The 27,761-nt window shown below is 46.9% G+C and overlaps 1 protein-coding gene across 2 annotated transcripts in view; it reads right to left on the bottom strand.

Moving 5' to 3' along the window:
* The window catches only part of ITPRID2 (ITPR interacting domain containing 2), a 100,068-nt gene extending 74,908 nt beyond the window's left edge, over window positions 1-25,160 (bottom strand). For both annotated transcript variants that reach the window (XM_060256895.1, XM_060256896.1), the window contains exons 1-2: window positions 24,662-25,160; window positions 23,918-23,963 (exon numbers count right to left, since the gene is read on the bottom strand). In XM_060256895.1, coding sequence (XP_060112878.1) covers window positions 23,918-23,963; window positions 24,662-24,809 — 194 coding nt within the window. In that variant the 5' untranslated portion in view covers window positions 24,810-25,160. The remainder of the gene's footprint in view (window positions 1-23,917; window positions 23,964-24,661) is intronic.
* Between the last annotated feature and the right edge of the window lie 2,601 nt (window positions 25,161-27,761).

The following is a 27,761-nucleotide window of genomic DNA, read 5'->3' as shown; positions in this document are numbered from 1 at the left end:
TTGGCTATATCAGGGGTGTGTGGCCTAATATGCAAAGGAGTTCTTGCTACAAAAAAAGCCCTGGTGAGGAGTAATGGCTCTGATAGAGCCAATCCGTAGGAATGCTGCAAGGAGAAGGAAGTCCTCATTACCTTAGATAAAGTTCGCGTCTATCAACCTTTTAGTGAGGGGCCATGGGTTAGTGGTACGGCACCTGCTTGGCACAGAGAAGTTTTCAGGTTCAGTCCTTGGCATCTCCACTTAAAAGGACCAGGTGGCAGGTGACATGAAAGACCCTAGTGTAGTGGTGGTGGAGGAAGAAGAAGAGGAGGTGGAGGTTCCCTGGAGAGCCGCTGCCAGTCTGCGTGGACATCACAGTCCTTAATGGATCAATGGTCTGTCTGGTTCCGCATAAGGCGGCTTTGCGTGTTTGCATTTTTCATTCCTTTTCCCATCTTTGACCATGAGCCCCTAAGCAGGGTTGCTACTGGTCAACCAAAGATTATGCTTCTGGTTTGTTTAAAAAATACAAAACAGAAGCAGTAGGGAAAGTATATGGTCATCACAGCTCTTCTTAGAAACATAGAATCTCAGAGTTGAAATGGGCCATCCAGGCCATCTGGCCCAACTCGCCTTCTCAAGGCAGGATCAGCCTAGAGCAGGCGTGGCCAAATTGTAGCTCAAGAGCCACATGTGGATCTTTCATACATACTGTGTGGCTCTTGAAGCCCCCACCGCCCTGTCAGCTGGCTTGCAGAAGGCATCTGTCTCTTTAAATCACTTATCCAAGCCAAGCGGAATTTAAAGTTAAAGTTGCTTTCTTTCCACCTCTCCCTCTCGCCTCCATCTATTTGCCTGCCTGCCTTCCTTCAGCTCGCAAACATCTGACATTCATGTCTTGCGACTCTCAAACATCTGACATTTATTCTATGTGGCTCTCACGTTAAGCAAGTTTGGCCACCCCTGGCCTAGAGTTTCCCCTTCTTGTCCCACCAGGCCTCCTCACCCACACCTGCAAGGGGGGGGGAGTGCGTGAGGCTCTCATTTAACAGAATCTTTTTAATATATAGCAATATGTAGAGAGAGCATTATCTCCCTTTTCTCCTCTTCTCTCAAAGCTATCGGAAATTGATTTTTTTTTAATTCCTAAGAGTTATAATTCTCTCAACATAGTCTTTTGATATATTTTTTTTATGTACAGCTCCTCAACTTACAACTGTATCTTACTGCTCACCATTGTTGTTATGCGATTACAACGAAATTAATAAAACTTTTTTTAAAAGAAAGGGTGTAAGGGGCAGTAGAGTCCACCCTCTCTGCTTTGGAACAATGAGGCTGCATTCACACACTCTAAAATAATGCACTTTCAAACCACTTTCAATGCACTTTCCAACTGGATTTTACTGTGTGAACTGGCAAAATCCATATGGAAAGTGCACGGAAAGTGGATTGAAAGTGCATTATTTAGTGTGTGTGATCGCAGCCTGAAAGTGACAAGTGGAACTCTGAGGTTGACAGCCGCCTAGTCTAGCCCTTGAGCAAGGTTGAAACTGAGCAGGAACGAAGCCACTCCTGCCTCCTGCCCTTGTGCCTTTCGACTGCAGGAATCAGCAAGTGAAGCTTCAGGTATAGCAGAGATAAAGCATCACCCATATGCAAATGTCTGCATACCAACCTGCTGTAGCAGGTTGAAAATTGGCAACACTCCCCTTCAAGGGCAGAAAAACCACTTTGCATAGGTATCGAGCTGTTTTTAACCCACCCAGGGAGGGAGACAGGCTATCCAGAGAAGCTGTGTAGGTCTCCGTCATTAACCAGTCTTAAAGGTTTGGCTGTTGCAACAGAGCACTGAAATCATCCAGCACAATCCAGAAACTTCAGGTTCTTTAAGTAAATCGAGGGGAGGGGGGGGGGACGAAGAATGACTTTATATGCTATCCAAGCATCGTGGGAGCAGTTCTGGGTGGTAAAGTGGTTATTTCACATTCCAATAGTGCTCAGCCATGCAGATTCATGGGTTAGGCAAGTGACAGGATTACTTTCGATGCCAAAGACGGTGGTCCAGTCCCTAGGGGCAGAGCAACTTAGCACGGAAAACACCCATATCAGATCTGTACAGTTAACTTTCGGCAGATAATGGAAGCAGCTCAACCCAACCAGCTTCTACAGTGTACAACAGGGGCTTACACAGACTGAAACTGACTGTTCTGTACGTTTTTCACTGGTTTTTACATCCAGAGTTGTTAGCTCTAAATCATTTATACCAGGGGTGTCAAACTCATTTGTTATGAGGGCGGGATCTGACATAAATGAGACCTTGTCGTGTCGGGCCATGCGTGTCATAAAATGTAATGCCAGGTAGCAGAGATAAAAACTTTATAAAAGCCACAAACACAATGAAAGATTTTTTAAAAAAAAGTAAAACATGCTTAAAAGATTAGCACTTTTGCAATGTTTTGTTTAACAGTTTCTGATAACTGACACCTCTTACTCTGCGTCAAAATCCAGAGACAATGGCTGTGCTGCAGTAATCTTGAGTATGCTGTTCAGGCGTTGTTCAGCCTAGCAAAGCAAGTGGTGATGCAGAAGAAAGCAAGAGAGAAAGAAGGAAGCAGATGACAGTGAGTTGTTCACGGGCCTGAAAGAAGCCCTCTGGGGGCCTGATCTAGCCCTCGGACTGCATGTTTGACAACCCTGATCAACACCTAAGGTAAACACAGTCATCGACATTGGACAAGCCATTTCATTCCCCCTACTGTGGATGTTTTGTTTCTTATTTTATAATGCAAGAGTCCATGATATGGCACCCGTGGGTGCCACAGCACCTGCCAACACCTTTCCTGACGCCTGCTAAGTGTTTCTAGAAAGTGAGTGGGGCTTGGTGGAGTTGTTGCCCATCAAGGCTTCTGATTGGTGGTACAGCCTTTTGAAAATGGAACTTTGGCAGCAGCTGCCAAGGCAGCATAAGGATTTTCACTATGTGACTGAAGGAAAGCTGCAGCAGCCATTTTGTGGCAGTCAGGGCTTTTTTTGTAGCAGGAACTCCTTTGCATATTAGGCCACACACCCCTGATGTAGCCAATCCTCCAAGAGTTTACAGGGCTGTTATTACAGGGACTACTGTAAGCTCCAGGAGGAATGGCTACATCAGAGGTGTGTGGCCTAATATGCAAAGGAGTTCCGGCTACAAAAAAAAGCCCTGGTAGCAGCCGTTTTTGTGCCCACCATGCTGTGTCAAAATTCCAAATGTGCCCATAGACTCAAAGAGGTGGGGGGACCCCTGCTACAACATGACAGTCCAGCAGGAATTAATAGAGTACTCTTTCAGAACAACACCATTTCACTGCGCTGCATCCATTAGGCAACAAGGGAATTCCATGGAAGTGTTCATTTCTGAAATGTTGACCTGGCTACCAGAAAAGAACTTGGCTGATTTTCTACCCTGTGTTACCAACACGGTCACTGTAAACAAGAACCTGGCATAGTAGGTAGGCAAGGAGGAAATATGTACAGCATGTATTTTAAAACCCAAAACAAACCCAGGTCTTCAGTTCAAGAACGAGGAACAGACTGAGCAACTGCCAGCCTCCGACCTTGTGCCCAATAACATCCATTGTTCCTTTCTGGTCCCTGCCAGATCTCAAGCCTTCAGGCATCTTTTGAAAATATTCAAGTATGCATTCTACATTTAGATTTTTTTAAAAAATGTGTATTTTTAAAAGTGCTACTGCTTGCGAATAGACCTGGGTTAGATTCAGCCATCTTTTTCATAGAATCGGGCCCACTCTTCCCTATTCCATTCTTATTTCATCTCCAGCACAGCCTTTTTGATGGTCAAAGGGGATTCCTGCCTCTCCCCCCTCTTTTTCCTAGCAGAAAAGCTAGCTGTGTCCAACACATGATAAGTAAGGCCTACAACCAGCAGGTACTTCATCACCAATGAGAAGGATCAGATGTTCTAAAGAAAGCCAAAAGTGAGAAAAACAGGTACTTAACTGTCCTTCAAGCACTACGGATGGAAGATTTGCAAATAAAACACTTTTGTATATTGGAAGCCTAAAGGTTTTCAATGCAATAATCTGAGGAATTTGGGCTAAACTTCCTTGGTAATGGCAGAGCTGTGTTTATTCCACTTTCAAAGCCAGATCCTGTCATGAGCTCATGGCTGTATTCAGACAAAACAGCTAATCATGGTTTGTCATCATAAAGAGGAGCTTTGGAAATAGTTTGGCTTGTGCGCTCCCCCCTTCCTCCTCAGGAATTGAAGATTTCCATTATGTAGCCAATCCTCCAAAATCTTACAGACCTCTTAGTACAGGGCCAACTGTAAGCTCCAGGGGGATTGGCTGCATCAGGGGTGTGTGGCCTAATATTCAAAGGAGTTCCTGCTACAATAAAAGCCCTACTTCCATAAACTATTACCAAACTAGGGCCTATTCCTTTGCCTTCAAACCGCCACACCAAACTAATAGAAATAAAGTGCACAATTGTATCATCCTGAAACCATTGCCCTCCCCTCCCCGGTCCCTGGAAAAATTGTCTTCCACCAAACGGTTCCTGGTGCTAAAAAGGCTGAGGATCAGTGCCCTAATACCACACAGTATGATTTGTCCTTACATCCAAATGCACCCACTGCCCCCCTAAAAAGCCCTATGTGTTTCCCAGCAGTGAGGCACACGCTCAGTCTTTGAGACGAGATCAGCCACATATCAACAACAACATCTACTTTGCAACATCCTTTCTGAACGCCAACAGCCAATGGCAAGGAAGTTTCAATAGGGAACAGGTGCCAGATGGTAAGCAAGTCTCTGGAAATCTGAGTGTGATGCAATTTCAGAGAATTTTCAGATCAGCAAGTGAAGCTCCAGAGGAGGACATTTTTTGAGCAACAGCCTTTCTAAAGCTCAAGTTTAAAACATTTAGTGTCTAAACCTCCAGCTTTCAACAGCTCTTTTCAAGCTTCTTTCCTCTACTTAATGTGGTCACTTCAGAGAGCTGGTCTTCTGTTTCCAGATCCTTCCTAGGCTAGTGCCAATGGTATCTACATTGGCTGGTAGCAAAACGGTAAGAGAGATCGTGGGAACCATAGAACCCGCCAACACCTATTTTGGTGCCTGCCAAGAGTTTTTAGGAAGTAGGCGGAGCCAAGTAGGGCTTTTGCCTAGCAAGGCTTCTGGTCAATCATTACATATTTAATTGGCAGTGCAGATTTTTAAAAAGCTGCTCTGGCAGCAGTTGCTACCACAGCAGAAGAATCAGAACTGTGTCACTAAAGCTGTCGCAGCCATTTTGCAGATGGCTCCATCTCCTATGGCAGCCATTTTGTTGCCACACCCACCATGCCATGTCAGAATTCCAAGGATGCCCGCGAGCTCAAAAAAATTGTGGGCCCCTGAGGTAAACTCCCCTCAGAAGCCCATTAACAGCAACCAGTAAAGCAGCGATTTGCATCTCCACACACAGGCTGAGAACATAAATTATCCACTACTAGGGCCTTTTTTTTTTGCAGAAAAAGCCCAGCAGGAGCTCATTTGCATATTAGGCCACACCCCTGATGTCACAGCTGTTTTGTACATGGCTTTTTTGTGGGGAAAGCCCAGCAGGAACTTATTTGCATATTAGGCCACACACCCTTACACCAAGCCAGCCGGAACTGCATTTCTGCTCATTCCTGCTCAAAAAAAGCCCTGTCCTATGATGAAAACCTGAAGAGAGGTTGTCTGCAACATAGCCTCTTCACTTGCATAGAAGATCCTCAAGCTCCAAGAGAAAACAAAGGGAATGTTGGCAAATAAGACTATTTCAAGACTGAAGCAACTTTAAATAACTTGACTCCCACCTGTTTGGAGGTGAATGAAACTGCTAAATAGGAAGCTTGCATCAGGCGCCGGGTATCATGGTTCTCTTTATTTCCTTATATCTAGATCCTGCTTCTTCAACTATAACACTCTGAAAGCACCTTACAGCACCTTCAGCATATACTGGGGTGGATCCCGCTCCTACCCAACTACTTCACTTATTTATTTAAATACTCTACCAGCTTATTCATTCAAATACTCTACCTTTGTGGTGTAGGAGGAGAGTTTTGCAGATACCACAGACTGCCAAAAAGACAAATAAGTGGGTTCTAGATCAGATCAAGCCTAGACTCTTTCCGAGAAGTTAAAATGACTGAACTGAGACTATTGGGCTGCAGTCGTGCACACTAAATAATGCACTTTCAACCCCTCGTGAAGGGCACTTTCCAACTGGATAGTACTGCGTGAACTGGCAAAATCTAGTTGGAAAGTAAACTGAAAGTGGATTGAAAGTGCATTATTTAGCGTGTACAATCACAGCCTTATACTTTGGGCACATTATAAGAAGACAAGACTCACTGGAAAAGACAATCACGGTAAGAAAAGTGGAAGGCAGCAGGAAAAGAGGGAGACTCAACATCCAATGGATTGACTTGACCAAGGAAGCTACAGCCCTCAAGACCTGAGCAAAGCTGTTAAGGACCTTCAAAGGTCAGTAATTCATAGGTCGGCTTAAGCTGGAAATGACTTGATGGCACTTAAACACACTTTTTCTTTTGCCTCAAGTTTGAAGCTTTCCTTCAACTTAGGGGGCTCCTTAGACTAAAAAAAAGCTACTTGGTGGATGGCTGACTCTACCCCACTCACTATAAGCTCCCTCTCTGCCCCCCTCAATATATTAGGCCCTGTTGCTAAGTTCCTCCTCTCAGAATGAGAGGGCCAATCATGGAGAAGATGGGCACAGCTCTGCCTCCAATGGCAGCTGTCTGTATACAAGGGATACTTAGATTCAGTTCAGACATAGTATAAAACCATGGTTAGTCTGAAAACCCGGAATTCATCTTACAACCATTCAAGTCCTGGCTGGCTTCCACAAAAAGTAGTTCCTTCTAACTGGGTATTTCTGTCATTGGGATATACGCAATAGTGGCTGGCACCAGGGTAGAAGTCAGGATATCTGCATGTGCACATGACGTGAAACCAAGGCTAAAATGAAGGCTGTGCATTATAAAAAGACAAGGCTGTGGCTTCATTTTGTTGGATGTTGCACTACTGCCCTATAGCAGTCATTTGCATCTGGATTCTCTTGTCCGCATATAATGCAATGATAGCACAATGTCCAATGAGCTGTGGATGCTGCCTAGTTGTGGTTCACCAAGTGACTTTGAATCCATGGCTTCTGATGGTAATTTAATGGACCCTAACTAATCATAGGCTGTGATCACACACACGAAATAATGCACTTTCCGTGCACGTTCCAACTGGATTTTACTGTGCAACTGGGTAAAAGCAGTTGGAAAGTGTACTGGAAGTGGATTGAAATTGCATTATTTAGCATGTGTGACTGCAGCCATAGCATGGCCTGCATTTGTACTCAAGACAAGTGCAGTGTTGGTTTAATTAAACCACATTTCATATTATAGCCGAACTAAGGAAGGAAGAACATTTCTTCTTTTGCAGTTAGCTATAACTAGTGGGGAAACTACTGAAAAGCAAGCTAAAGCTTTAAAAGACATTCTTTACTATTTAATTTAAGACATGTACTCTCCCGCTGCTCTGTCAAAACAGCCTCTTGGAGTTGAGAGTCCTCAGCCTCTCTTGGGGCAGATCTAACCGCAGCTCTTGACATCTTACTTTACATTTGGCATAATCTACTATAAATTTTTACTAGCTGACATAGCAGATCTCACGCACAAGTGCTAAGAACATAAACTTCCTTGCTGGTTTTGAATATTTTTATTGACTTTAAGAGGTATGAAGTGATCGGTTCGCATTTCTAACAGAACATGGGAAAGTGCCATTTTCTGTCTGCCAGCTCCCCATCTGTAAAATGAGCCCAGTGGCATTATCTATCCACTTAGGACTGCCACGAGAACACTAGAAATAAACTGAAGATTCTTCCACATCAGGAGAGCTACAGAAACAGACTGTATAAGAGTCAGAGGATCAGAGCAGCTTACAATCTCCTTTATGTCCCTTCCCCGCAACAGACACCCTGTGAGGTAGGTGGGGCTGAGAGAGCTCTCACAGAAGTTGTCCTTTCAAGGACAGCTCTGCAAGAGCTATAGCTGACCAAGGCCATTCCAGCAGCTGTAAGTGGAAAAGTGGGGAATCAAACCTGGTTCTCCCAAATAAGAATTCACACACTTAACCACTACACCAAATTATGTTTTAAACTGTTCACAGAAAGCAACTAGACACCGGACTAAAGACTTTCATTTAAAAAAAAAAAAAGTAAGCTGGGAATTCAGAGAATCTGCTTGACCAATCATTACAACAGTATATCAATACATTGATATTTTAGTGCCTCTTGAAAAAAACCCAAACAACTCATCTTCAGATTGGAGGAGAAGGTAATGGTTTGACCATGATAGTCCAATCATCAAAAAGTGGGTGGGAGTTGATGGATGAAGAAAACTGACAGAAATACTACATACAAGGAAAAAGGCGACTCAGAATCAGGGCCGGCTTGCCCACTAGGCAAACTAGGCAGTTGCCTAGGGCGCCGGCAGGGCGGGTGCACCGAATTCGGCCTCGCCGCTAGGCAAACGCCTAGTTTGTCTGCTCCCCAGCTTCCTCCTCCCTTCCCTTCCCCATGCCATGTCTATTTCAATGCCGGAACGGGGCTCTAGCACCACATTCCCGGCTATCTAAAGGCGTGCCCCCCTACTGATCAGCTGATCGGTGGGTAAAACTGTGCCATGTGGCCACGCTCACTGTCTGTCAGAACCAGCGACCTGAAAGGGCGGCCCCACTGTGTGGAGCCATGGGGGGAGGCGCAGTGGGGTGCAGCATGCAGCGAGTCTGCTTAGGGTGCCATGCAGCTCAGAACCGGCTTCCAGAAAAAGACTGGGATAAAAATGGCCTCCAAAGAGCTGAGGGGAAACGGGGGGGGGGGGGGGTGCGGAGAACCTGAAGCAAAAGCTAAAGACCTGCAGAAATCAGGGCACAAACCAAAGCGGTGTGGTGACACAACTGATGAAAAAGAAGCCCTGCTGAAAAGCCCCTCAAGGCCTACATCAGCTGGTCCTCCTGGCTCTCCCTCTGGTCAGCTCTGCCAACAGGATGCACCACGAAGTCAGCTTAAAAAAAGCACTATTTATTTCCTCTGAAGATCTAATTGCTGCTCCTCCAAAGACCAGCTCCAGGTGGCTCACAAAGGTAAAAACGTTGCCATAAAATCGTAAAAATCAACATCATAAGAACAAGGAATTATAATACAAACCATAAAAAGAAGTCAGGCACGTAAAAAGCAGCATTAAACAACATTCAGCAGCCTAAAGTGACATCCAAAACGTTTAGGTCAGACCATTAAAAAAGATGGCACACTTCAGGTTAGGAAGGGGGGAGGCGGGGGTTTACCTAACGGCTTCATTAAAATTCACTGTTTGTTTCACCTGGCCATGAATACTTCTCCCCTTCAAATCCTTCAGTTCAGATACTCATCATATTGGCTGGAGGATTTTGTCAGCGTTTCTGCGGAAGAGCCCTACAAAACTCTGAAACGTAGCTTTGCCACGGGTAGTCAATAGTAAGCCCTAAACAAGTCAAAAACTGAGCAAAGCTGAGAGAGGCGTCACTCCTGTATCCAGATTGCACACGCTTTACCGCAAGTCAGAATGCAAAGCTGTCCACCTCTTCATTTGCCTACTACTCATTCACACAACAAAGCAGCCAGGATACAGAAAAAGAGAAAGCGACACTTTCCTCAGAGGGGATGACTTTCACCTACCACGGAAGGGGTTAAAGTCGCAGAAGAAGGACCAACAAAGAGTCAGTTAATCTCCTCTACCACCTACCACTGGGTCCCAACTGGTTTCTTCTCCTTCTACACATTCCACAAGTTTTTGCACTTGCCGCAAGGAACTTTATACAATGCAAGTGGCAATTATACTTTCGTACTCAGATAAGGGGCACCGTTCCCAGCCCCACCCTTTGCATCTGCTTCAGTTGCTATACCCGAGTGCCAACTTTTGTTTCTGGCAGGGGTTCAGCACCTTTTAACAGCGGTGATCTAAGCAGGTGAAAGTTTGCCGAGAAGTATATGCAGGGGCGCCCTGACATTAATAGCCTGACCTCATCAGATCTCAGAAGCTAAGCAGGGTCAGCCCGAACTAGTATTTGGATGGGAGACCACCAAGGAATACCAACGGCAGGCCTCGAATTCAGTAGGAGCCCACAGGAGCACAGCTCCTGAACCTTTCTGAGTGTTCCCTCTCCTCCTCCCCAACTACCTACCTTGCCCACTGAATAGTAGGTGCAGCTGCTTAACAATCCCTGGATGAGCTCCACCACCTATTTTTCTACAAACTGAGCCCTGACCAGAGCCGGCGCGTGGGAGCAGGCGGGATAGGCAGCCGTTTAGGGCGTCACCCTACCTGAGGAGGGGGGCTGCTTGATGACATCACTTTTCATGATGTCATTGTGCCGCACACACGCAAATGCTTTTTCTAAAAAAAGATGGGGAGGCGCGAAGCTGGGGTTTCCCTCCAGTGGCAAAAAACCCAGTGCCGGCCCTGGCCCTGACCAACGGTAACACTAAGGGTCATGACATGGAGGCAGGCTATGGCAAACCACCTCTGAATGTCTCTTGCCTTGAAAATCCTAAGTCACCTGTGACTTGATAGCACTTTCCACCACCACAATATGTAGAAGTAGGAAGAGACCCCCTCACTTCCTGAATGTCTGCTTGTCTTGGCATATGTTCTAGGAATGGTATTCCCCAGTTGGAGGTGGGGGAATCCCCTGATTTTGTGGACTCCTGCCTGGTGGGAGGAAATCCTGTCCCCAAATGCGGTGTGCTGACATCACACGAAAGTGACATCACGCAGCAGTGCTTTGGTTTTGGGCCAGACTCTATGATGTGAAGGTGATTTTACCATAGAGTTTTGCCCCAAAACCACAGTGTTGCTGACATGATGACATCACTTCCACATGGTGTCAGCACATCCTGTGCTCTCCACTCCTGGAATGTCTTTCCCCCACCAGCATGATCACTGGACCTGACAACCCTATATATTTCACCACTCTACAGCACCAAGGTCAAAGCCTTCTTCTGACTTAACTGGCCCTTCTTCCAATGGAAAGGCCACCTTACCTAAGTTGGAAGTCTTCTTTAGCAGGAGGAACTGCCTCCAGCCCTAACATTGGACATTTGAGGAAAGAGTTTTCATTCTGTATCCTGCCTTTCCTCCAGGGAACTCAAAATTACATCTTTGAGGATTCACAACAATCCTGAAAGACAGGCTCAAGGCCACCGTGTGGTTTCTGATGGAGGGGGGGTTTAACTGAGCCAGGCTTTGAATGTCCTCTTTACAAAATAAAGAACAGATTTACTCCCTGCCTGCAAAACATCCTTGGTTCAACCCTTGGCATTGCCAGTCAAAGGCAGCAATGCTGGTGGCAAATGCTAGAAAGCTGCCTGAGACCCCAAAGAATCAGGGATCTAGACAACTGGCAGGCAATGTGCCACTGGATGGATCCAGGATAGCTTCATATGCTCCTATATCTGGCGTGATAGTTGGAGTGTTGGCCTACAATCTGAGAGACCCAGATTTGAATCCCCACCTTGTCAAGGAAGCTTGCTAGGTGCCCTTGGGCCAGTCGTGCTCTCTCAGCCAACCTCACAAGTTTGTTGTGAGGAGGAGGAGGATATTGGATTTATATCCCGCCCGCCACTCCGAATCTCAGAGCAACTCACAATCTCCTTTATCTTCCTCCCCCACAACAGACACCCTGTAAGGTGGGTGGGGCTGAGAGGGCTCTCACAATAGCTGCCCTTTCAACGACAGCTCTGCGAGAGCCATGGCTGACCCAAGGCCATTCCAGCAGCTGCAAGTGGAGGAGTGGGGAATCAAACTCAGTTCTCCCAGATAAGAGTCTGCACACTTAACCACTACTCCAAACTGGCTCTCCAATGATGCCTCCCTGAGGAGAAAGGTGGGTGCAAATGAAGCACCTAAATCAATAGACGGATCATATATGTTATACAGAGACACCATTCCCCCCACACACAGACAACATTCCCTACAAAACACGCAGCTTTCCCCCCACAAAGTCTATGCAGCACACATGAAAATGTTGATTTTCCACATCAGCTCTGCAGTTTAGAGAACAAGAAGGAAAGAGGAACTTCTGGGCAGCCTTGATATTCCTGCAAGGAAATGTATTGCAAGTCCAGATTAAAAAGCCAGCCCTGCCCCCAAACACCCACTGAACTTGCACAGGAAAAACCCACACAGTTACTCTTTCCAAATTAAGTACTCTGGATGTTGGTTTCAGGAATAAGAAGACAAATCTCACAAGAAGATCTCCAGCTCCTCACTGTGCCTGTGTAAGAACACTACGCAATGCAGGACAAATCTCTTTTTTGGAAGAGAGGCCTATTATGAAAACTGAGAAAAGGATTTTAAAATATTTCAATTCTTTTGTCAAATTTCTGCAGGGAGGGATTTTTTAAAATGAACAATACATCCTCTCACTGTGGTTTTACACGTTCGAACTAGCCAAATCAAGTTAACATTATCTTTTGTTGCTGTTACAAATCACTCATTGCAACTAGAAGAATTAAATCATTTTCTAATGTGCATCCTGTGTAATGAAAAGGATTGCAAGAGTCCCAGGTGACGTACATTTAGCTGCAGCCAACCAGTACGGATTTCAGCGCACCGAGGCTTGCTGACGTCAGATGGATTTTAAGACTAATTTGTTTTTACAAAATATGTCTACTGTCATCACTTGTCACAGGAAAAAAGTTGAAATATAAATTAACCAGTGCAGTTTCGTTCACTGTTAATTACGATCCATGATCAGCAAAGCAAGGAAAAAACCCAGCCATTCATGATACACATAAGATACATAAAACCAGAGTTCTTTGCAATTCCAGCAATTAATAAGAATAAAATTATTCCAATACTAGACCAGTTGCTGCTTGTATGTAACAAATTGCTACCTTGAAGGTAGCTGTATTTAAAGTCAGCAAGAAGAGAAATATAAAAATCATTGGGTCTAAGCACTTGGATATAATCGGGGTGATACACATACCCCGAATGTCCTTGAAAAATATAAAACGACATGTTCAATTGGTTCTGTCATACCAGACTGACAAGGGCAGTCATAAATTACATACTAAACACACTCTTCAGGATTTTGATATTCATATCTGCTCAGTGTTTTCCATTCAGAGTTACCAGTAATAAAAGTCTGGGAAAAGTCTAGGGACTTGCAAATTCATGTGTAAGGATACTTAAAATAAACGTTTAAGAGCTGCAAGCTGTTGGAAACAGGAATGCCATTTCCTTTCTTTTCCCAAGCAGTACTCTTACCCATCAATAAGGATAAAGCATGGTGGGTTTTTTCCCACCGCTGAACGTTCAGGTTCAAATTTCAGCCGGTCACACAGCTATGAACGCAAAATGTACAGAACTTCAGCTTGGGCAGTGCAACCAACTAGGCAAGGCCAGTTCCGGGGGGGAGGGGGGAACTGGGGGGGGCACTCTCTGCCCAGGTTCCCCCCATGGCCACGACTCGGCCTTCCTCATTGCTCACCCCCCCACTTGCCCCCCCTTCCTGGGCATCCTTCCCCTGCCCACATGCAAGCTTCTCTAACCACCTGCAGTCACAACTGTCCACACTGTCTCTGTGCCTTTTCCCCAGTGGGGCTGGGTGGTGGCTACACCCAGGAGTGTCATGGCCACCAGGAATGTTGATGCTCTGTGCACCACTCACATGCTCTTCTCCAACTATCAGGGGTGGTCAACGGCAGCTCTCCAGACTTTTTTTGCCTACAATTCCCATCAGCCCCAGCCAGCATGGCCAATGGTTGGGGCTGATGGGAGTTGTAGGCAAAAAACATCTGGAGAGCTACCTTTGGCCACCCCTGAACTATATGGCTTGGGACCTGTCTACCTCCCGGACCGTCTTTCCCCACACGAGCCCCAGAGAGCACTATGATCAAGCTCGTTAAATCTGCTAAAGATCCCCGGGCTAAAGGAAGCCTGTTTGACCACTACAAGGGCAAGAGCCTTTTCCGTGACTGTGCCTGCCCTCTGCAATGCCCTCCCTGAGGAGACTAGGGCCCTGCGGGACTTGTCACAATTCCGCCTGTAAGGGCCTGTAAGACATATCTGTTCAGGCAGGCTTTTAATAACTAAATGGAGGTACTTTTAACATCTACGGGGGTGTGCATTATCTACCCCACAATATCGTCACAAATTAATTCAAAACAGACAGAACACCATCTGAACTGTACTTAAACTGTTTTAATAATGTTTTATTGTTATAATGTGAATTTGTCATCGAGTTGTGACTGTCGTTAGCCATCCTGAGCCCGTTTGGGGAGGGCGGCATACAAGTGCAATAAATAAATGAAATAAACTCTGTTAGGCAGCACATGCAGCTGTGAGGAGCACAAAGCAGGAGCTCACAGGAGCTGAGTGCCAGAACCTCTAAGGTTTATTGTGTATTTTCTTTCTTTCTTACCCACCAACCCCTCAAATACTTGCTCCTGGGCTTCATCGAGCAAACCCCCTGTGGGAATTTTGCTGACCTTTAAGATTTGACAAACTTTTCAACATTTTCCTCACAAAAAATGGGAAAATAACCAAAACATATAAAGCAGATATAGGAGAAAGTAATTTTTAAAAGTATGATGGAAGTAAGGTTTTATTATAACCATTATAATTCAAGAAGCATTTTAAGGTAGATGCTGGGCTGATATAATTTAGTACACCTGGTAAAGTCAGGGGTGTGCGGTATATGCAAATGAGTTATGCAAATGAACTGTGCTAATGAGTTCCAATACCTCTTTTTCTACAAAATGACCCCTGAATGTGAGAAGAAGACAGCAGATTTATACCCCGCCCTTCTCTCTGACTCAGACTCAAGAGTGGCTTACAATCTCCTATATCTTTTCCCCCCACAACAGACACCCTGTGAGGTAGGTGGGGCTGAAAGGGCTCTCACAGCAGCTGCCCTTTCAAGGACAACCTTTGTCAGAGCTATGGCTGACCCAAGGCCACTCCAGCAGCTGCAAGTGGAGGAGTGGGGAATCAAACCCGGTTCTCCCAGATAAAAGTTGGCACACTTAACCACCACACCAAACTGGCTCTAACCAAACTGAGAGCCCTAATTGGGACCCTGGAGAAAGAACTGCAGCCAGTCATAGTGGACAGTGGTGATGCCAATGGCTTGCCTCAGCACCAGGCAACTTCAGGTGTGAGAACTGCAGGTTTCACTACAGAGTGCCGGAAAAGCACTTTTTAAAAGTCTGCTTGATGTCTAGTTTGAGGAAATGCCCCCAAATTACTAAAAATTTCAGTGCCGTTTTCATTCTTGCTCCAAGAACCCTCCTCTCCCCCAAGCTTTCACTGAAATACTTCAGACCGAACATTCACTAATATTCCAGTTGCTCAAGGGGAAGCGCCTGCAGCAGAATGATGACACAAAGTAAAAAAGGGGGGAAGTAAAAAGTCACTGTGGGCTGGAAAAGATCAGATACAAGACCCGTGGAAATGAGGAGGGGCAAGAGCTGTACAAGCCCTAGGGGGAGGGAGATACAAATACACAGGCTAGGAGTCTCCATAGCAATTACCAGGGGTGGAATTCTAGCAAGAGCTCCTTTGCATATTAGGCCACACACCCCTGATGTAGCCAATCCTCCAAGAACTTGCAAGGACTGGCTACATTGGGGGGGGGGTGGCCTAATATGCAAAGGAGCTCCTGTTAGAATTCCACCCCTGGCTATTACTGATCATTATTTCCCTCAGAAACTTTATTAGGAACTATTTATATACTTTGCTCTGAGAAACCTAAAAGCTGAAGGGAAAAAGGGCCCCAGAAGGATGGTCGCTAGAGGAAGGAGCATTAAAAGACAGAAGTCTGAGGGAAAGAGGAAGGATGAGAATTGGGAGGGGTGATACCCAGGAAGACACCCCTGTACTTGGAGTAAAGCCCAGAGAAAACAGGGTGGGGGGGGAGAGCCCAGGGACATTGGTTGGTGGCACAAGCAGCTGAGGAGAAGACAGGCATTCCAGAGGAGTAGCCTTGCTAGCAATGGCAAACCACCACTGTCCGGCTCTTGCCTTGAAAACCCTACAGGGGCGCCATAAGTAGGGTGCAACTTGACAGCACTTTGTGCACACACAACCTTGCTGGTCTGTCACAACTCAAACCAACCCCAAGTGTCTTACAGGACCTTAAAGACCAGCAAACCAATCCCTTTCTCACAATACAAGAACTTGTGGGCACTCAACAAAATTGCTGAGCAGTCGGGTTAGAATGGATAAAACGAAGTACTTCTTCACCCAAAGGGTGATTAACACATGGAATTCACTGCCACAGGAGGTGGTGGCGGCTACAAGCATAGCCAGCTCCAAGAAGGGATTGGATAAACATATGGAGCAGAGGTTCATCTCTGTCTGGGGCAGTGATGCTCTGTATTCTTGGTGCTTGGGGTGGGGGGGGAACAGCAGGAGGGCTTCTAGTGTCCTGGCCCCACTGATGGACCTCCTGATGGCACCTGGGGTTTTTGGCCACTGTGTGACACAGAGTGTTGGACTGGATGGGTCATTGGCCTGATCCAACATGTCTTCTTTTATATTTTTATGAGGTGTTTTTAAGCTCCACAGCCCCCCTTTCTCAGCTGGCTTGAAGTGACACACTTTGCTGGAAGATGTATACATCAACATGAATATATATACACACACAGCCAGAGAATGTGGGTGAGGGAACAAGGAAAGCCAGAAGATCTAAGACAAGTTTATTACATTACATAGCACAGATGGAAAATAAGATGCAGTCTAAAGGATTAACCCAGATCAGGCAGAGACCGCTCCTAATTGTCAAAGTATGACATAAAGCTGTAAACATGGACAATTACCTTTTAGGTGTCAGGGCATGCTAAATAATGTACTTTCTAACTACTTTGCAACTGGATTTTACTGGCTGAACCGGGAAAATCCACTTGCAAACGATTGCTAAAGTGGACTGGAAGTGTGTTATTCAGCTGGCATGCCTGCCAACTCCAGACATTAAATCCAAGCTTATTACCCCTATCAGCTTATAAATTTCCACTTAGTAAACTTCATCTTGCAGTCGCACTTTTGAAACTCTGTTTTTGCAGATGATGGTTTTTAAACCTGAGTGACTGAAGATCCCAGAATGCCTACCAGTACCAGGAGCATTCCCAAAAACAAATGTCTGATTTGTGCCCATTTTATCTAGTGCCTCTACACCAGGGGCGGCCAAACAGTAGCTCGGGAGCCACATGTGATTCTTTCACATGCATTATGTGGCTCTTGAAGCCCCCACCACCCCACTGGTCAGCTTGGAGAAGACATTTCTCTCTTTAAATCACTTCTCCAAGCCAGCCAGTGGCCTGGAGAATGCATTTAAAGTTAAAGTTGCTTTGTTTTCACCTCTCCCTTCCCCCCATCTTTTTGCCCTCCTGCTTTTCTTCCTGTCTTGTGGCTCTCAAACACCATGTCTTCAGGCTCTCAAACATCTGAAGTTTATTCTCTCTTATGTGAAGCAAGTTTGGCCACCCCTGCTCTACACAAAGAGAATGACTGAGCAACTGAAGGTTGGGAAAGAGAGACCCTGGTAGTGAAAGGAAAACATAGTGGGTGGAGAAGCAGAAACTCTGGGACATTATTTATGAGGGTGGATGCAGAAGTGTGAGACAAGGAAGGCATGGAGGAACAGATGGAAAAAGAGGAGTCAGGCTTTATTCCTCAGTTTTCCTTACTCTTAGGACTCAAGTCTTTTAGCCTAACATCACACACACTAAAAAACACACTTCCAATTCATTTTCAGCGCACTTTCTGACTGGACTTTGCCAGTTCAGACAGTAAAATCCAGCTGAAAAGTGCACTAAAAGTGGTCTCAAGTGCATTATTTATTATCTGGGGTTGCAGCCTCAAAGCGTTTTACAATCTCCTTCCCTTCCTCTCCTCAAAATAGGCACCTTGTGAGGCAGGTGGTGCTGAGAGAGTTCTGAGAGAACTGTGATAGGCTCAAGGTCACCCAGCAGGCTTCACGTGGAGGAGTGGGGTACTCAAACTCAGTTCTCCCGATTAGGGTTCACAGCTCTTATCCGTTACACCATGCTGGCTGAAGAAAACATGATCTTAGGAAAGCAGATATAGTGGAGCATGACCAGGAAAAGAAAAACCACAAAGACACTTACAAACTCAGGAAAGCTACTGAATCGTGCAAGTTGGTGCTGAAGAAGGGGAGAGAGAGAATGATACATTCGCATATGCAGAATGCATACAGATTTTTACAATATGACAAAAATTAGACAGCCTCATATACCACTTTGAAATTCCTCAGCAGAAGGGTGGAGAACAATCAAGTCCAATAAAAAAATGACTAACCAGCCAAGTTTTTTGGCAGTAGCTTCTACTGGCTTTAGCCTCCGAATATACCTATACACACCCATGAATGTTAATATAATTATGCATTACAAACATATGTATTTTTTCCATATGCTTGGGAGGAGGAGGATGAAACTTAATGGCAGGGTCTCATTTAATTACTCTCAGCATTCCACAATTAAGGACACATATCTGCCCATCAGCCTCCAATTTTGAATTAACCCCAAATGGTAACCATTCATTATGCTGTGTGCTCATTCACTGCTCACCCCCTACCTATATGTACGAACTGGTAATTCCCATTTCACTGTATCTGAAGAAGGGTGTTGATCTTAAAGGTGCCACTGGTCTCAAACTTTGTTCTGCTGCTTCAGATCAACTCAGCTGCCCACACGAATCTACCACTGCATCTAGTTTGGTTTTCAGTGACCCGGGGCCCATTCCACCTTTTCATATCTCACAGAGGTGTGGTGAGGCCACTGTGGAGGAGGGGAGAAGGATGTGGAGCAACTTCAAATCCCTGTTAAGGAGCAAACTGGGATAAAAGTTTGAAAAAGCCTCTCTCAAGTTTAGTCCCTGTTTCTTTAAACCTTTCACACATACCTTTATTGGGGGGCAACATTCCCTCTAAGCTGAGTTAGTGTGAGCTAGCTCACAATTGTTTAGCCTCCAGCTCACATATTTTGTCTCAGCTCAGGAAAAACTGCCCCAAAGCAAACTAATTTATGCAGTAGCTCACAACTTTAATGCCAGGAGCTCACAAAGTAGAATTTTTGCTCACAAGACTCCACAGCTTAGAGGGAACATTGGTGGGGGGGCTGCTGAATTCTGTTCAAATTGTTTTTGGCAACTTCTCTCATCTCTGAAAGATGCAGGGCCTTTTTTTGTTGCAGGGATTCCTTTGCATATTAGGCCACACACCCCTGTAGCCAATCATCCTGGAGCTTACAGTAGGCCCTGTATTAAGACCCCTGCAAGGTCTTGGAGGATTGGCTACATCAGGGGAGTGTGGCCTAATATGCACAGGAGTTCCTGCTACAAAAAAAAAGCCCTGGAAAGATGAGAAGTTAATCAGAATCTGCTGGTGTGATTCCAATGAGATAGGCTTAGAATGGTGTAAGGCTGTTTGGGACTGGACTGTCAACTTTGCAATAATGTCAAAAGTAAAGGCAGAAACAAGTTCTGGCTGAGACCTCCTTAGCCCCAGTAAGATCCTGCAAGGATTTCAAAGATACATCTAAATGTTCTGTTTCCGCACAGCGCGCTAAAGCATCATGGAGCGTCAAAGCTAGAGGTACAACCAAGACAAGTTACTTCCAAACAAGCTACCAATTAACAAGGCAATAAATAACCTCAGTGCAAACTCATAATGTGCCTCTTACAAGCCTCGCTCTGAAGAGCACTCGCCTTACACATCACAAATACAAATTCCTCCTCCTTCGATAGCCAAAGGGGGGAGGGGGAGTTCCACTTTGGTAAATTGCAGGAGGTGGGGTGCCCAGCCACTTAGAATCTAACAAAAGGGGCTGTTTTTGCAGTCTCAGCATCGGTACTGTTTCCTTAAAGAAAGTCCACTGGGGAATAAAGGTATCTGCACAGAAGTTCTCTCTCTAAGCAGAAAAGTCTTTGAAGGACCCTGAGAGGAACACTACTCCCCCCCCCACACACACACAAATCTCCCTTGTCACTTGTTTCAGCTGCAGAACAGCACAGAGAACAAAGCTACTCGTATGCAAGAGACACAATTCTTCCCAAGATCTACTGAAAAGTGAATTCTCTTTCGGACAGGCCTGTAAGTCACCGAAGGAGCATTCTCCCCCCTCTCCCTCTCTAGATGAAACAGTCATTTACAATCAAATCAGTGAGATATGCCAGATCTAAATTCCAAGCTCTTGCTGTGTAGCAAACACTGAAAGCCTTTTATTTTCCGCCCCTTTCAGAGCCATCTGTCTACAAAGAGACTGTTTGATTCACACATTGGTGTTTCATCCCAGACTTCTAAAGCTGAAGTATGTGAGCTAGATAGCTAACCACTGGCTCTCCCTTCATTGGTCAAAAAAACAGACAATGGAACTGAGCAATCTGACAGAATTTTGGTTGAATACCTGAAGTAATTCTCGTCCCACTCCAGCAACACATATAGCTTAAGATTCAGCATCTGACCTGTCAAAACAGACTTAGCCGACTGAGAGGTCAAAGCATTGTGTTTATTGGAACAAAACAATCATCTTTTTAATCAACAGGCTTGAAACTTAACGGCTCTGTTTTTCTAATTAACATAACTGTATTGCTGAAGGAATGCAATCAAAGGAAAGCAAGACTGCTGCACATAGGGAACAATTCTCAGTTTGGCTCTTCTCCTAAAACAGGGATACTTTTTACAGAGATTAAAAAGAAATGAGATTTTCTGAGGCTTCTGGATGCCTGGGAAAGAGGCAGGTATCTAAAGACTTCAAGTCAATGCATATTAAATAAATAAAAGCAGAAGTTAAGCAAAGCCACAGCTAGTATTAAAACCCAAGAAAAGTTTGTTTGGAGAGGCATGCAGTTACACTGGGTGGCCAGCAGGAGAAGCTTTGGCATGCTGCGCAGCCTCCCACCTGGATGCCGATTGGCTAAGAGTCAGCTGCCCCTTGGCTTTGACCTTGCTAACGAAGATAACCGTAATGGAAGTTCAAAAGGAAGCAGCATTCTTGGCTTTGTGCAAAAGTCCAACCATGGCCAATTAATGAGGAGTGCGCTAACCATCTTGGGCTGATGTGCCAAACCAAAATCAGCATTTGAAATTCTTCCGTAGTTTCAACAGTGGTTTGTTAGATTGCCCCTGAGCTTTTGTCCATTGGAATTAGCTGCATGGGAACGTTCAGCACAGCTATTTTGCAATTACATGGGGAATCAAAATGTTTATTCAAGAAAATGGGGAATGTTGCCTAAAAGCAGAGATGGGGAAACTTTGCAGGGCTAGGGTTAACAGCCAACTTTCCCTCCCCTCCCCACCCCCCAAAAAAGTATTGAGGCTTCCGCAGGAGGTGGAGGGCTCTCCTTCCTTGGAGGTTTTTAAACAGAGGCTAGATGGCCATCAGATAGCAATGCGAATCCTGTGAATTTAGGGGGAGGTAATCCCAGCGGAAGCTGGGTTCAGGTAGCCAGCTCAAGGTTGACTTAGCCTTCCGAGGTCGGTGAAATGAGTACCCAGCTTGCTGGGGGTAAAGTGTAGATGACTGGGGAAGGCAATGGCAAACCACCCCGTAAAGAAATCTACTGTGAAAACATCATAATGCAACGTCACCCCAGAGCTGGAAACGTCTGGTGCTTGCACAGGTAACTACTTTTACTTTTCTATTTGTGAATTTCCTGCATTGTGCAGGGGGGGTTGGACTAGATGACCCTGGAGATCCCCTCCAATTCTATTATTCTAAGAATAAAGCACTACTGAAAGAAAGTGTGGTGTAGTGGTTGAAGTGTTGGAGACCCAAGATCAAATCTCTGTTTTGCCATGGTTGACTATGGGCCAGTCACATAGTCTCAGTCTAACCCAGCTCACACGGCTGCCGTGCGGATAAAGCAAAAGAGAGAAGAATAATGGAAGCAGCTTGAGGTCCCTGCTGCAGGGAAAGATGGAAGAATAAATAAATAAATATATCTATGTTTTATGCTACAACTTCAAAAGGAGCCCATGGGAGGCACAGCCTTACGGATTCAGAGCTTTACAGTTAGTGGAAGTAAGGGGTAGGTAGTTGTAAGTAACTAGGGGTGATTACAGACTAGCACTTTGGGATGACTCAGAGACAGCTCGGAAATCGACCCAAAAAATCCTTCCATGCACAGACATCTGCCACCCATCCTGATCCCGTACTCACCCCAGCCTCTGCAGGCCAGCTCAGAAAGCTACCGCTTCTGAAGTGGTAGCAAATTTCTGAGCCGCCCAGTTGGAGTCTGGAAGTGGCAGGGCGAATGCGAGGAGACTTGACTGTGTGAAAGCATCAAGCCAGCCCAAGCCACTTCCACCTTTTGTTCCTCTTAAAAACTGTTGGGAGTGCTTGAGAGCTTAACTTGTTGGGGGAAGAAAGAGTGGTCCGGATTCTGAAGCACCTCCGCATCTGGAGGTGCCCAGAATGGCAAGCTCTTGGAGGACTGGCTACATCAGGGATGTGTGTTTTAATATGCAAAGGAACTCCTGCTAGAATTCCACCCCTGACAACAACCCTGTTGGGTAGGCTGGGCTGAGAGGGTGGGGTTGGCCCAAGTTCCCCCAGTGAGCCTCATACAGGAATGGAGGTTCAGACCTAGATTGCTCGAGTCTTAATCTGACATTAATTGCTGGTCATCAATGCCGACACTAACCACTGCACTACACTGTTCCACGACGACTCCCTGGATTTATCATTGTCCCCTGAGAAAACTGGAGCACACAGCAGCTCAATGACTTCTTCAGTATTAACGGAATAAAAACTCATTTCTCAGTATCTGGAGAAACCTGAGTAATTAATGTAATATGGCCACATGACATGCAGCACTTTCCAGTTCTAAAGTCATTTACAATTGGACGCTTGATTTCAACCCAATTCATTTCTAGTAACACAGCTGAGAATCACAGCACAATCTTATGGAGAATTACTGCAAACCAATCCCACTGATTTCAATGGGCACAGATAGGGTTAAATTAGCACAGGATCGCACCTGAAGGCACCAATACTCAATATGCTGACTTACCCAAGAGAAAGCCTCTGTGAACACCTTTCTCAGTAAACCTCCACAGGATTGCTCAATGGATTCTTATAACAGCCAAATTTCAAACGCATTATTTTACAGGGAAGAAAACCCAGCTAATTGCAAAGTGACACGTTCAAGACTGCAGCTTGAATGCATTCAGAATCACAGCTGAAATCACAAATTGCAGGAAGTCTACATGATTTGTTTCCTTTCTTTAAAAAAAAAATCTTGTTTCCAAACTATGGCATTACCCTGTGGCTTTATAACACAGAACCTGCAGTTCCAGAGAACAGCTGCTGTTTCCTGAACAACATCATAAACGCTGAGCTAAACAACACCAAGTATTTCTCCTTCAACTCCCTAAACAAAAATCCTCACCACACACACACACAGAATCTGGTCATAACCCAACACAGAGGCAAGCCTATGTAAACCCAATGAAAACAGACACATAAGCATGCCTGACGGAGGGATTTATTCAGGTCTACTCAGAAGCAAGTCCCAAAGTATTCAGGGAGTCAGCTGTCAAACAAGCACACACCGTCTCAGTCTTCTCTGGAATGGTCCCACTGCAATCAATGGGATTTACTCCCCAGTAGCACTAAAAGGGAAGGGATTAAGGTTAAAAGGGAAGGCTGACGCTTCTTACTATCCCACAGCACCAAAGACGCTCTTTCCAGCAGAACAAGTCTAAGTAGAGTTATATATTTCTAAGGCCACTGAAGCCAATTGGCTTGGGAGGGCATAACTCTGTTTAGGGTTGCACTGTAGGTGTCAGAATAGAAATCAAGAGAGGCACAAGCCAGGGCCTCTAAAATTAAAGCGGCTTACCTGCAATCTTTAAGCCATATTGCAATCTTTTCATTTGGGATATTGCCTGGAGAAGAACAGAGAAAAAGGGGGGGGGGGGAGAGAAAGCAAGGAATTGTCATTGAGAAAGGCTACATTAAAGATCACATTTATTTTTTTTAAAAGTGCAATGCAGGAAGTCAGCAGTTGAAGGGAGGGAGGAGGGAGAAGGACACATTTTCATTCTTTCAAATACAATTTGGCGCCTCGAAGTGGAATCCTGAGCAAGTTTTGCTCACAAGGAAGCCCGGCTGAACCCTCTTAACCGCCCTCTCCGGAAACCAGCCCGACAGAACGGGACGAGCCCACGTGTGTGTTAGGATTGCGGGATCCGCAGCAGCACCGGCCTTCCCAATCGTGACGGCTACGGCCGAGCCCCCCTTCGCCGGATCCCAGCCCCGTTTAATCGGGAGCAAGCCCCTTCCAGATCAAGGGGATTGCTTCTTACTGAGCGTGGTTAGCAGGGCTGGCCCTACTAGGCAACTGCCTAGGGCGCCAGCCTTCTGGGGACGCCGAATTGTGCACCCCCCATGCGATGTTATCAATGCAGGACAGGACGTGCACCAGAAGTTAGCCTTGCCTAGGGTGCCAGACAGTCTAGGGCCGGCCCTGGTGGCTAGGGATCGCAGCCACATAGCTGGAGGGAGGGTGCGATCCGGCGGCCGTTGACCTTTCCCGCCAGGACGGATGCGGGAAAAAGAGGGGGTGGGGGCGGATAGGACAGACCTCCTTCCCGCTCCGGATTCAGCTTGGGCGCTTCTGGCGAGAGCCGCTCGGCCTCCGACGCTTGCCAGGAGTCTCGGCTTTTGGCCCAGGCCTTCCTCTTCTGGACAGCCCCCTGCCCCTCGTCGCCCGCCACCGCCGCTTCCTCCATCGGACAGCCCCGGCTGGCTCCTGCTTTTCTGCAGGGCTGCTCGCTATGGCCCGGGATCGAGGGATCCACCGGCTGAGCGCCCGCCGGTCGACCTGCCCAAAGCAAATCCGGAGGCGGGTCGAGGCGCGCCGCGGCCAGAGCGAAGCTGGGCTCGGTGACCCGCAGCAGCAGCAGAAGTCGAGGGTTTCCTTTGCAAAAGTTTGCCCCGCAGAGAAAGCAGGCGCGATCGGGGCCACCAGCTGCGGCAGTGCTGGGGGCTACTGCCAAACATCTGCCCGGCGCACAGCTGGCGGGGAGCCTCCAACCCCCCAGGCGCTGCCCACCACCATCCCCGCCTCCGGCTCCCGGGGCTGCCCAGCGACTCTGCACAGCTTTCTCCAACTTGCAACACACACAGTAGCAAGGAGCGGATCCGAGGGGAGGGCAAGAGGAAGGCAACTAATTCTGCGTTTGCTCCTGCCCGCCCGCGCCAAGATTCGTGGACTCCCTCCCCACCGCAACCGAGCCGCTTCTCCGGCGGATCTTTAAACCAATTTCGCACTAGACCTTTAATCGTGGTTTAACTCCGTCCCCAAACTGACATTCTACATAGAAACATAGAGTTGGCTTCTCTGATTCTAGTGTAGAATGTCAGCTGGAGGACAGAGTGAACCCACCCAAGATTAAAGATCTAGTGGGCAATTGGTCTCTTACTCTCGAGGAAGCGCGCTTCCCGAACAGCCGGAAGCGCTGGAAAATGGGAAAGAGCGCAAAATTTTTGGACTGTTGGCTCCGAGCGCGCCCGCCCGAGGCTAACCCAGCGGAGCGCGTAGCGGATAACCCGAGAATTTACTCCATCAGGGTGTTCTTCTTCCCCCTTGCCCCGGGCAGGGGAAGGAGGGCGGGCTTTCGAGCAGGATGCGGCTCCTCCTCCTTAGCCAGGGCTGGGTGGAAGGAAGGGCGGCCGGGGCAACCTGCTAGGGGCTCTTCGTGCTGCGGGGTGCGTTGCTTGGTTTGCACAGGCTCCGGGCGGGGTGGCTGGACTGGTGGGGACGCAGGCAGTTGCAGCCTCGCCCCCACTTCCTCATACCGCAGCGGCAGCCTGGAGGCAAGATTGCTGCAGCCGCCGCCGCCCACGTAATAGGGGCCAGTCGTGCCTCGTCCTCCGCCTGGTGTCGTGAGAAAAGAGACTGCGGCAGGCGCCGCGGAGCCGTGGCAGCCTCCTCCTGATCAGATCTCCGAGGGGCTTCGCGGCACGGAGCGTCCGTCCTGACGTTTCTGACCCGGGGCGTCCGTCCTGACGTGCGAACAGCGTTAGGTGGCGAGTAGAGTTGCCAAGCCCAGTTCAAGAAATACGTATCTGGGGACTTTGGGGGTAGAGCCAGGAGACATGGAGGTGTGGAGCCGGGAACAAGGTTGTGACTAGCGCTATTGAACTCCAAAGGGAGTTCTGGCCATCGCATTGAAGGGGACCGCGCTCCTTTTAAATGCCTTCTCTCCATTAGAAATAATGAGGGATAGGGGCACCTTCTTTGGGGGCTCATAGAATTGGACCCCCGGGTCCAATCCTTTTGAAACTTGGAGGGTCTCTTGGGGAGAGGCACTGGATGCTATGCTGCAAATATGGTGCCTCTACCTCACAAAACAGGCCCTCCAAAGCCCCAGATACCTGCAGATCGATCCTTAATTATACCCTATGGGAATCGGACTTCATAGGGAATAATGGAGTGCCCAGCAGGGGATCCCCTGCCCCCACCTGGGGATTGGCAACCCTGCTTGCAAGACCGGAGTTAACAGCCTCCTTGAGTCAACAGCTCTGCTTGGGATTTCACTGTCAAAAGTTTTATTCCAGGTATAAGCTTCCGTGTGCATGCACGCTGCTTTTGAACATGGATGCACATGAAAGCTTATACCCAGAACCAGGCCTTGAATTCAGCAGAAGCTCACAGGAGCACAGCTCCTGAACCTCTCTGATGCCCCCCTCCTCACCACCTGCCTTGCCCATTGAATAGTAGGTGCAGCTGCATAACAATCCCTGGATTAGGAGAGTGGGCAGCCAGCCAGCCCCCAGGGGCGTTGCCACACCCCCAGCAGCCCTCATTAACCCCTGGAGAAACAGTGCCCCCCTTTCTCCCTTCTTATGTGATTTTTGGGCAGCTCCCTCAGCTCTCGCGCTGTTTCCCTGCTCTAGGCCTCTGGGTGACCTCTGTGGTGGAGGAGAAGAGCTTGCAAGCCTGCCCATTTCCCTCTCCTTCCCCATGTCACACACTGCAGAAATTGTCACCTATCTATGGGTCAGTGCCCAGAGGCTGACTGAAGTCCCAATGCTTAGTGTGCTTACTTGAGAGTAAGCCTGCATTAAGTTCCTCCTTGACCTCTGGGAGCCACACAATATGTGTGAAAGAGCCTCATGTGACTCCTGAGCCGCAGTTTGGCCACCCCTGGGCCAGGCTATCAAGAGGACAGGGAGTTGGGGGAGGCTGAGAAAAACATCCCACAACTGACTGGGAAGGAAACATTGGATCCTGCTCCATGGCTAGGAGTCCAGGGCAGAGAGAGGAACCAGGAGGCACAACCCCGTCCTTTCCCCGTTCTGAGGCATAGATATCTGGGGCTGACCCCACACAATGGCAGACAGGCCCCATCACCTGGCCAGTGGGGAGTGTCACAGCTGTGTGTACCTTAGTTACAAGTAAACGTCTGAAAGATAGATTGATTATGTTTCATTTATATTATAATGATATTGATATTTGAGGTGTCACTGCTAAAGAATTAAGATGATTCACGTTGCAGTCCAGACCAGAGTTACACCCATTCGAGCCTGGGCATAGAACTCTCCTTTGGACTGCAGGGGAAAAGCTACAATTCTAGGAACACTGCTGGGACTGGTTTCTGACTAAATTGGAGTAGGAGTTGCGGTATGAGCATTTGTAGACTACAGCACCCATGAAAAAATCAATAGCTCAAATTAGA

Source organism: Heteronotia binoei, chromosome 16 (assembly GCF_032191835.1).
Source record: "Heteronotia binoei isolate CCM8104 ecotype False Entrance Well chromosome 16, APGP_CSIRO_Hbin_v1, whole genome shotgun sequence".
Taxonomy (NCBI): domain Eukaryota; kingdom Metazoa; phylum Chordata; class Lepidosauria; order Squamata; family Gekkonidae; genus Heteronotia; species Heteronotia binoei.
This window is presented reverse-complemented; position numbering and strand designations above follow the sequence as displayed.